The 11,490-nt window shown below is 42.5% G+C and overlaps 1 protein-coding gene across 1 annotated transcript; it reads left to right on the top strand.

Annotated features, from left to right (window-relative positions):
* The first annotated feature begins 1,634 nt into the window (after positions 1 to 1,634).
* On the top strand, positions 1,635 to 3,434 carry LOC109183617. The gene has a single exon (XM_019333685.1). It carries the CDS (start codon positions 1,635 to 1,637, stop codon positions 3,432 to 3,434), a length of 1,800 nt encoding a protein of 599 aa, XP_019189230.1.
* Positions 3,435 to 11,490: the final 8,056 nt, after the last annotated feature.

Below are 11,490 nucleotides of genomic sequence, written 5' to 3'. Positions count from 1 at the left end.
CAGAAGTTGGGAAAGCTTATCCCAGAAGCCGGTGGTAAAGGCAAGGCAAGTCACCAAGAACCTCAAACGCGCAAAGGGTTGGGCTATGTTCCCCCTAAACCAGTGCGAATTCTTATAAACAGGGCTGCAAGTAATTGTATCTCCGCGGAGGGAAGCGAGTATGACCCAAAGCTCACTCCTACCAATGATAATAGGCAAGACAAAAAGAAGTCAGTCTTCGACCGAATCGGTAAGGCGGACTCTCGACGCTCAGTCTTTGATAGACTGGGGTCAAGTCCTAAAGCCCTAAAGAGAAAGTCAATGCATGATCGACTTGGAGCTGTCCAAGTTATTAAAGACAGTGCCAATGTTCCTGTTGAAGTGGAACCTCCCAAAATGCTTAGAAGCATGATTCCTTCTCGAATGAGATGAGAAACATATATTCATGTTTCATGCGGTGAAGTGTTGAAAGTCCAACCGAAGATCATTGTACACACTCGCGTACATAAAGAAGAAAATGAGGAAAGCGTAGGCTCAAGTGATGACGTACCACCAACTACTCAGGAAGAGGTGGCATCGTTGTTCCATATCACGTTATGTGATGAAACCCCGATTGAGGGAGAAGATGCGGAAGAGGTACCCCATGAGTTAGAAGAAGGGGTACGAGCCGCGGTGGACGAATTAAAAGAAGTTGATCTGGGAACGCCTGAAAATCCTCGTCTTATCTTCATTAGCGCACTCCTATCCGATGAAGATGAAGAAATCTATGTCACATTGCTGAAAGAATATATTGATGTCTTTGCATGGACATACAAGGAGATGCCAGGGTTAGACCCAAAGGTAGCTGTGCACCGCTTAGCAGTGAAGAAGGGGTGTCGCCCGGTTAAGCAAGCTCAGACGCTTCCGCCCCGAGCTCATTCCCTCGATTGAAACAGAAGTTAATAAGCTTATTGAGGCTGGCTTCATTCGTGAAGTTAAATATCCAACCTGGATATCCAGTATTGTTCCCGTGCGCAAGAAGAACGGCCAGATCCGCGTATGCGTAGATTTTCGGGACCTTAATGTGGCATGCCCGAAAGATGACTTCCCGCTTCCTATCACGGAGTTAATGATAGATGCGGTGACTGGGCATGAGATCCTGTCATTCATGGATGGCTCCTCCGGTTACAATCAAATCCGCATGGCGCCGGAAGATGAAGACTTAACTGCATTCCGAACGCAAAAAGGCATCTACTGCTATAAAGTAATGCCCTTTGGTTTGAAAAATGCAGGTGCTACATACCAAAGGGCTATGCAGACAATATTTGATGATATGCTTCACAAAATGGTCGAATTCTACATAGATGACCTGGTTGTGAAGTCGAAATTGCGCACAAATCACTTGGTTGCATTTAAGGCAAGTCTTCGACCGCCTACGAAAGTTTCAACTGAAAATGAACCCCCTGAAATGTGCTTTTGGGGTTACTGCTGGAAAGTTCCTCAGGTTTACTGTTCGACACAGGGGCATCGAGATTGAACAAGCAAAGATTGACGCCATAATGAAGATGCCTGAGCCGAGAAACCTTCATGAGCTTAAAAGCTTACAAGGTAAGTTGGCTTACATCCGAAGGTTCATATCAAACCTAGCAGGAAGATGTCAACCTTTTAGTCGATTGATGAAAAAGGGTATCTCATTCATATGGGATGAGGCATGCAAGAACGCATTTGAGAGTATCAAGTCATACTTGATGAAGCCGCCTGTGCTAACTGCTCCTGTTCATGGCCGCCCGCTGATCCTTCATATTTCCGCCCAAGACAGTTCTGTGGGAGCCTTGCTTGCTCAGGAAAATGACAAAGGGAAGGAGAATGCTCTCTACTATCTTAGTAGAATGATGACCCCGAACGAGTTAAAGTACTCCCCAATTGAAAAGCTATGTTTGGCACTTGTGTTCGCCATCAAAAAACTTAAGCACTACTTTGAGGCTCATACAATCCGGCTTGTTTCCAAAGCGAACCCAGTGAAGTATGTTATGGCGAAGGTCGTGCTCTCTGACCGCCTTGCAAGGTGGTACTTATTGTTCAAACAATTTGAAATCATCTATGTGCCGCAGAAGTCTGTCAAGGGGCAAGCCTTAGCCGATTTCTTAGCAGACCATCCAATACCTGCTGAATGGGAGTTGTCTGACGATTTGCCTGATGAAGATGTGCTTGTCATTGAAGTCCTACCCCCATGGAAGATGTACTTTGATGGAGCTTCGCATAGAGAAGGGGCAGGTGCTGGAGTTGTCTTCGTCACTCCGGAAGGTGAGGTGTTGCCATATTCATTCACCTTGACCGAGCAATGTTCAAACAACGTTGCTGAGTATCAAGCATTGATACTTGGGCTCGAAATAGCGGCTGACATGAAGCAACTAAGAATTAACATTTATGGAGATTCAAAGTTGATCATAAACCAAGTGTTGGGTCTATATGAAGTGAAAAAGGCGGAGTTAGTCCCATATAACAACTATGCAAAGATACTCATGCAATGGTTAGGGGACGTCACAATTGAACATGTACCGAGGAAAGAAAACAAGCAAGCTGACGCCTTAGCCGCATTGGCTTCAACTATTGCTCATCCTGCAGCCCGAATACAAGTATGTCAAAGGTGGGTGGTTCCACCAATCTTTAATGAAGACGGCTCAGTTGATGAAACTGTTGAACTCCCTACTGCCTCAGTGTATGATATTGGCAAAGACGACTGGAGGCAATCGCTAATGGACTACCTCGCTGATGGAAAGTTACCCGAAGATTCACGTAAGAGGGTGGATATAAAGCGTCGAGCTCCTCGCTTCATCTACTATAAAGAGACGTTGTATCGTCGTTCATTCGAGGGAGTCTTTCTCCAATGTTTAGGGGAAGATGAAGCTTTACAAGCTATGCAAGAAGCTCATTCTGGGGTTTGCGGTGCACATCAATCCGGTCCCAAGTTGCACTTCCACATTAAGCGAATGGTAAAGGATTGCATAGACTATGCTCGAAGATGCCAAGCTTGTCAATATCATGCAAACTTTATCCATCAACCACCAGAACCTCTGCACCCAACAGTTGCATCTTGGCCATTTGATGCTTGGGGACTTGATGTGGTTGGCCCAATTACGCCTAAGTCATCTACAGGGCATGCCTACATATTAGCTGCCACCGATTACTTTTCAAAATGGGCTGAAGCCGTGGCATTGAAGGAGGTGAAGAAAGAAAATGTTGCAGACTTTCTCCGTGTCCACATCGTCTATCGATTTGGTATCCCGCGATATATCTTAACAGATAACGGGAAGCCATTTGACAACAAGTTGATGGACAAGATCTGCAAGCTTTTTGACTTTAAGCAGCGAAACTCATCAGCTTACTATGTAGCTGCGAATGGGCTTGCTGAAGCTTTTAACAAGACCCTATGCAATTTGTTGAAGAAAGTGGTTTCAAAATCGAAAAGGGACTGACATGACAGAATGGAAGAAGCTTTGTGGGCGTATAGAACCACATACCGCACACCTACTCAAAGCACTCCATATTCTTTGGTGTATGGTGTGGAAGCGGTCTTGCCTCTAGAGCGCCAAATACCTTCCTTAAGGTTGGCTATACAAGAGGGGCTTACTGACGAAGAAAATGCTGAGTTACGCTTGGCTGAGTTGGAAGCCTTGGACGAAAAACGTCTACAAGCGCAACAAAGCTTGGAGTGCTATCAAGCTCGCATGTCTAGAACTTTTAACAAAAGGGTTAGGACCCGTTCCTTTCAAATTGGGGACAAAGTCCTAGCTGTTCGCAGGCCCATCATTGTCACGAGAAAAACTGGCCACAAGTTCACTTCAAGGTGGGATGGTCCCTACGTGATTTTGGAAGTTTACACAGGCGGGGCTTATAAGCTAATTAGTGAAGATGGTTTGAAGATCGGTCCGATTAATGGAAGGTTCCTAAAGCTTTACCACCCTTAAACTTGGGTGTCAACACAAGTCATGAAGATGTGATGAATGACTGATCCACCAAAAATGCAGCACGTGGTTAAACTGCTAATGCATCTCGCTTTGTCTATGGGTGGGCCCAAATCATAGACGCTCATGGCCCGCATGAGTCTAAACTGTGAACGGCTCTAATTTGTAAAAAAAAATCATTTGAACTACGTTCGACTTGATCTCCTTGATAGGAGTACGTAGGCAGCTTAGAAATCAAATTATCTAAGTTCAGTCATAACAAAACAAATCCAACTCATGTTGCAAGAATGTTGTATCAAGACAATCATCCAATAAATCAAAGTAAAGATGTTATTGCTAGAAGACCAGCGTACAAATGAGAAACGTTTAGTTATCAAAAGTTAGAACGAAATGACAAAAGTTCTTGCAATCAAAAAGAGAAACTAAAGGACAAAGAGCATCAGTCAACAAAAAAGCCTAAAGCTAAGCATATCGTCTTTGCACGCTTCTAAGCCTCTCTTTGCCTCCTTTAGTCTCGCTTCATCCTCTGGCGTCAGTACAGTTAGTTCCTTAATACGAGTGACCTCAGCCTTAGCTTCCAAAATGGCAGTCTTGGCGTTGCCCAGGTCGTCCGTCGTTTTGGCAACCGCAGTGTCGCATTCCTCCACCTTGGCGCGAACTAACTTCAGTTCTTTCTCCAGTTCCTCTTCCCGATCTTTTGCAGTCTTAAGCATCTTATGTTGGCCCAATAGATCTTTCTTGAGTCTCTTAAACTCGTCTTCTGCATTCTTGAGCTCATCCTTCGCCGAAGATAAAGACTGGGACTCGCTTGATGTTTTGTCAGAAATCGTGGACCTTAGGTTATCAAAGGCCTGAGCTTTTGTGAAAATCTCTTCAACCCGTGTTTCCAAAGGGGAGATGTCAAGGTCTAACTTCCGGAGGTTTGCAAAAGCATCCGTAAAGTTCTCTTGCAAATATGAAACGTGCTCTACCGAGGTTTCGTCCAACTTTTTGCGAAGCTTGTTCCAGACATTTATGACGACTACCTTAAATTCTTCCAGCACGAGGTCTTTTCCATCAAAGACAGAGACCTCAGGTCTATCTTGCTGACTTACGCGTGGCTCGTCGAAGGAATTCCCTGACTGGTGCGTGTTCGATGCTGAGGCATTGTTTAAGTGTCCGCTTTCTCCAAGATTGCTTGTAGCCCCCCCCCCCCCCCCCCCCCCCTTGATTCGATGACTCAGCTCCTCCCCTAGCGGGTATCGCCACATTTTCTTGTCAAGAAGTAAAAGGGGGGTAAACTAAACGCTATCAATAATAATTGGGATAAGCGAGAACAGTGGTTTACCTCCACTGGGGAAGGCGAACGTCTGTCTCGTTGCCGTTTCCAGTGGTGGTCGCGGCTATCTTCATCATCCGAGTCCTGTCGTATCACATCAACTTCCTTTCGTGGAATAATGTTTTCCTTTTTCTTCTTGGGTGACGGTTTACTTTCTTGGACTGGACGTTTGCCTTTCTGGGAGGTACCGGCTTCATGCTGCATATCGACTGGATACTCAGGAACTAAATCGTTAATGCTGCGCTCAAGGTAGTCCCCATGGACTTGGGCCCACCAATCCTTGTAACTCCGCGAGAAGTACTTCTTCATAGTGACAGTGACTCGAGTCGCGGGGAATGTCACTCGCGACCCTGAGCCCATAAGTGTAAAGTGGCGCCAACGTTGGAAACCCTCCGAAAGTGTGAATTCACGTTCGTCATTGCCCAATATGCCAGAACTGCCATCCTGATAGTACCCAAATTGTCGGCTAAACCGATGGGGAGTGTAAGGATCGGCGAGATATGCATCTGTCCATCGTAATACGAGGTAGTTAGAACGGAGACACATGAAGTAATCGTCATCGGTGTCGTGGGCATTCCCGTCATCAAGGAAGTGAAGATCCTTAGTTAAGTGGCGTGTCGTGCAAAGCCAGTTGGCACTGTCAGCTTTGAAAATCTTGCGACGAGCCTCCACTGGTCCGTAATATCTCGCACCACCTTCCCCCGAGTAAGCGATCATTAACGGAGAGGCTGACGTGTGGTCTTTTGCGAAATGAGTGTCGAAATAAAGCGACAACCATCCATACACATAGTGAATGGGGAAACGACTATTGGCTAGCCCCGGGGTATTAGATTGGGATATCACGTTCAATCCAGTGTAGATGCTCGCAAGCACAGGGATCCCAAGGTTCAATATTCTGCCTGTCGCCATTAAGCAAGCCATTTTGAATGTCTGAAAGCGAATGACTCACGTCATTTTAATGGGGAGCACGAATACGCACAGCCAGCAACTCAAGAATGCCGCTAAGTGAGTTTCATTTTCATGTTCAGGGGGAATTCCAAGCTCGGCAAAGGGTGCTTTGGTCGTTTTAGTCCATCCCTTGAATGCTGGGATCTTGCTATTTGGATTTTGGGTGTTCCTTGGGCGAGTTTTCTTCTTGTCCTCTTTCCTTGGCATTGGTCTGTCATAAACTGGCGGTCTTCTACTCCAAAATTCTATCCAGTCAACCATGTGAACTGAACGGTCATTATTGTTTCTTTCACGACGACTCCCTCGTTGCCTGTTTCGGTCACTAATGTAGCAATATGCTTGGAACAAGTACTTACAACTTTGAGGAGTGGAGTTAGGGTTGGCGTCTTCCCCCGTTAATTCTGAGGCGGTTGGGACATACTCGTCATAGATGTCGCCAGATATTGGTAGACCGCAGAGCACATGCACATCCCAAAGTGAGATTGAGAGCTCACCGAGGGATTTAAGCAGTGTATTGGTCATAGGGCACCACGCTTCGCAGAACGCTTGGATGATATGTGTCGAGCGGTCGTAGGTGAACAACGAGGCGTATATGCCATCGTAAATCGTCACGGCCTCCAGGAGCTCACGGTTCATACTGAGTATAGTCTCAGTCCATTCCCAATATCCCGGTGTGAAGCTGAACTCGGCTCTGAAGATGGGATGTTGGTTCCATGAAGCCTCACCCCTAAGGATCCGTCTCCCTAGGGTCGGGAGTGGGTCTGAGTATTCTGTATGACCTAGCCCGGTTTTTAGAACCCATGTTTTGGATGGCTGGTGTTCGGCATTACGGGTCCATTCCTCCACTCGATAAGGCAGTGTTGGGGCAAGGAGGGTTCTTGGCGTCATTGGTGGGTAAACGATGAACGACATGTTTTTTTTTTCAGTCTCATCGCTTGATACTTTGAGCCTCCTCTTCTGATCGGCTCCCACAGTTTCCCCAAACACTACCATTGTTCAAAAATGGTTTGCGGTGTATGATTCTGCATGAAAATCAAGGGGCCAAATCCGAAAGGGTTAGCAATCTACATAGCAAAGGAAAAGCCCTAAGTCGACTCGGAAAAAATTATCATGAAAGTGTTCAAGACATGTCAAGCAACTCTATATATATCATAGGCAACCTCATGTGACACACTTTATGCACACCTAAACTACATGCAAATTCAAGCAACTACACTTAGTCTTGGATAGTTTCATATATGTGGACGGTGTATGTGTATATATTTTATATATATATATACTCACGCTAGCGGTGGAGTAATATATATATATATATATATATATATATATATATATATATATATATATATATATATATATTCATACTACATGCAAAGCTAACAGGTCATGTATATATTATGCATGCATATACACTGCTACATGAAAATAAGAAGTGAAAAGCAAATATATATTATATATGGTGTATGCACATCAAACATACATTATGCATGTGCATATATATATATATATATATATATATATATATATATATATATATATATATATATATATATATATTATATACGTATATATGTGCACAAGAGAAATAAAGTGTGTGAGATGTATGTACATAATCCATGCAAGGCATATAGGTATATTATATGAACATGTATGGAGGCACACAACTGACGAACAGTTGTGGCAATCACATGTTATACACTGACACAAGCAAAGCAAAAAGAATAGTATGCATGGGGATGCGTGAAATGCTATGTGGACCCTCTCCTATTTCACTTCAGCCGTGCACCCAGTCAAAGCAATTACACTTCATATAATCATATACGTGTAATATAGTGTATGGACCACGTATGTCTACATATTATATATGTACCCGGTGGAGTTTTAAAAACAAAACAAAAGCATGGCCTGCAAAGTGAGAAGCCCGTCGACATTCACATGGAAAGTAGAAGAAAAGTAGAAAAGTAAGCCTCGGGAAGAGTGAAGGCATAAAAAGATGAGTAATGGGTATCTTTCTGATGAGAGACATTATATGGGTTTGGAAGAAATTTTCTTCTTCTTCCAAGGCAGAACTGCATTCTTCTTGGTTTGAGGAGACAATCGTCGCCAACATAACAACAATCGCAGCGAGGCCTACCGCAAGACTCTTTCAAGATGTTCGTCGAGTGATCAGCCATGGAGCCAAGTCCAAAACTTGGCACCGTAGTGCGACTCTCCGGCAGCAAGCTCGGCAGCGTACGGTGGCAGCAGTTCGTAGGGCGACGGAGACGCACCAGAGCACTGATCGGTGGTCGCGTTCCTCTTCGACGATAAAGGCGTGCCGGAGCAACACCCTGCGGCCATACGGCGACGGCTGTCCGATGATAATGGCCGGCTGGGGTCCGAACAATGCTAGAGAGTATCCTCAGGAAAAATCAGTTTCCCAGAAGTTCTAGTCCAATGCTCTCCAAAGGCAGTGCAAGTTATGGTGAAATATACCTCAGAAGGTCAATTCCCAGGTGTTTCTACTCAATGCCTCTCATGTATCTTGTTTCCCTTATTCTCTCCTGTCAAAAAAAAAAAATCAAGAAGATAGTATATGCTGCAGAAAACAATTTTAATTACCTTGGTGAACAAGATTGCGGCTCAACTGAAGGTCAATCACTTGCAGCTCTAGTTCTTGGCGTGGAGAAATCGTAAAATCGTGAACGCTATTTATAGGTGCAGAGTCTTGAAATCCTGATGAGTTCGTATGTGCTTAGGATTCAAATTTTGTTGGTTAATCCAAATTGGACTGTGAACTGTGTGGTGCAAATTATAATCTGATGAGGATTCTAAAACTAATTGATGGAATTTCGAGCGAAGTAGTAGGATGTAGCTGAGCACTAATTTGCCAGATGTGTAAAAGAATTTAAATTAAACATTTGGTTAAAATTAAGGAAAGGAGAAGGAAAAGAAATGGGCCCTTTAATGTGATGTTGGATACACTATGGGCTTTGAATATTGGGTTGTTGTCAAACTTGTATCTGGGTTACTGCCAAATTGGGGCTTCTACATGCAAATATAGACCTTTGTGTTCAAAATGTCATTTATTGGGTTGCAATTTGTAAATATGGACATTCGGACAACGGCTAATTTCGAGACATCCTTCCCTTTGCATTTAAGGCACGTCAAGCAAGTCTCGAAGGGGCAATTTGTAAGCATTGAAAAATTTAAATAATATTATTGGACCGTGGTGGATAATTGGTTGCTAAATTAATTACTTTAATTAAGCTAATTGGACTAATGTTTATTTAATCGGGTTAATTAAATGGCCCATTAAATATTTAATTGGTTTAATTACTTAATTAAATGTAATTGGATGTTGGATTGTTCGGCCCGAGATGATGAAATATTTAATCGAGTTGGACCAGGCTATTGAATCAATTGGACTGCATAGTTAGCGGGCTTGACTTGGTCTTGGCCCACTAAAATTATATGTGGATTATATAATTTTGAGGAATTTGAATATTTGATATTATTTGGAAATTTAATGAAATGATGAACCTGGACGCAATGGTGTCCCGATACATTCCTTAATTTAATTAAAGAAATTAAATTAAATAAGGAATTAAGAGTTGGTTGGAGATTTTCCCTCACCCTCACCACTATAAATAGTGGTTTCATTTTCAAGAATTGGAGCTCTGGAAATCTGCATATCGAAGCTCTGTCGAAATCTCGCCATGATATCGTCTGGAACACGCCCGCAGTTATATATATACTGCGTATATTGCGCTGAGGAATACGCCATTTGAACACCGGGAGCCCTTCTTTGAAGATCAAGCTGCATATTAGCCCTTCATTGAAGAACAAGCTACATAACTCCGGAGGCCTTTCAGGAAGGAACTACTTCCAGTTCGGCATACTCCCGAACTCGGCATACTTCAAGTTCGGCATACTCCCGAACTCGGCATACTTCCAGTTCGGCATACTCCCGAACTCGGCATACTTCCAGTTCAACATACTTTGAACTCGGCATACTTCAAGTTCAGCATACTCTGAACTCGGCATACCTCCAACAAGGAACAAGGAACTACTTCAAGTTCAGCATACTCTGAACTCGGCACACTTCCAATTCGGCGTACTCCGAATTTGGCACACACCTAATAGGCATACTTCTAGTAGAGAATCAAAGGACTTCTCATATACAGAGATTGTACCCCTTCTTGATTGATACATACTACTTGTAACCGATACTTTGAATTTTGAATATATACAATTCAAGTTTTTCGCGTTTACAGGGCTGTGTCGATGTCGAAATGGATTCACAAACTGTTTTTTATTCTCTTACTTGTCCTTCTTTTATTTCTACTTTCGATCTTCTTGTTGATGATGTTAAAGAATTGGCGTCTATGATTGAGGATGTCCAATTCAAGTTTGTTAAGCGATCTGCGAATGGCACCGCCCACACTGTAGCTAGGGAAACCTATTCTGAGACAGGTTGTGGGGAATGATTTGATGCCCCTCCAGCTTTTCTTGTAAACTGTCTTATTGGTGATTTAATGCATTGAGTTTTAAACTTTAAAAAATGTCAATTTTTATTATTTTTTTCCAATAGTAAGCGACATCTCCTAGGTAGTTTGTGCCAACTTGTTACTGTTGCACTGAAATAAATAATACTGTAACTGTCAAAATCAATGTCCTTTCCACAATAACAGAGCTTTAGTGGCTATGCAAATTCATACCAGCCTAGAAGCTAAAACAATTTTTAAAATATGAAATAGATATGTAAAAAGAATTAATTCCACCGGAGGTCCGTTGTTTTGGGTGACAATTTTAAATTTAGTCCTAAATTATTGTTTTTGTCATTTTACATCTCAAACTATCGTTTTTTGGGTACTTTTAGTCCTCATGATTTTTTCTATTTTTAGTAAGGGCATTTTTGTCTCTTTATATTTTTCTTTTGTTATTTTTCTGATTTCAACCAGTTTAATTGGTTTAAAACTTTAGGTAACCTTTAATTTTTAGTAATCATATTTTTCAACCAATTTTTAGTAAAGTCCTAAACCAATATAATTAAACTTGTTGAAACCAAAAAAAAAAATAACAAAAGAAAAATATGAAGATACAATAATGTCCTTACTAAAAATAGAAAAAAATAATCATGAGAATGACTAAAAGTGTCCAAAAAATGATAGTCTGGGATGTAAAATGACAAAAACGATAGTTTGCGACTAAATTTGGAATTGCCACCAATAACAAGGGACCTCCAGTTGAATTAACTCATGTAAAAATTAATGAAAATCAGAGCACTACAAGGACGATGACTGTTTTTGGTAAATGACT

The sequence above is a fragment of the Ipomoea nil genome, unplaced genomic scaffold (assembly GCF_001879475.1).
Source record: "Ipomoea nil cultivar Tokyo-kokei standard unplaced genomic scaffold, Asagao_1.1 scaffold1149, whole genome shotgun sequence".
Classification (NCBI taxonomy): Eukaryota; Viridiplantae; Streptophyta; class Magnoliopsida; order Solanales; family Convolvulaceae; genus Ipomoea; species Ipomoea nil.
This window is presented reverse-complemented; position numbering and strand designations above follow the sequence as displayed.

Excerpts from the sequence above, each read along its gene's own strand:
- LOC109183617 (XM_019333685.1), top strand. The coding sequence starts at position 1,635 with ATGAAAAAGGGTATCTCATTCATATGGGATGAGGCATGCAAGAACGCA.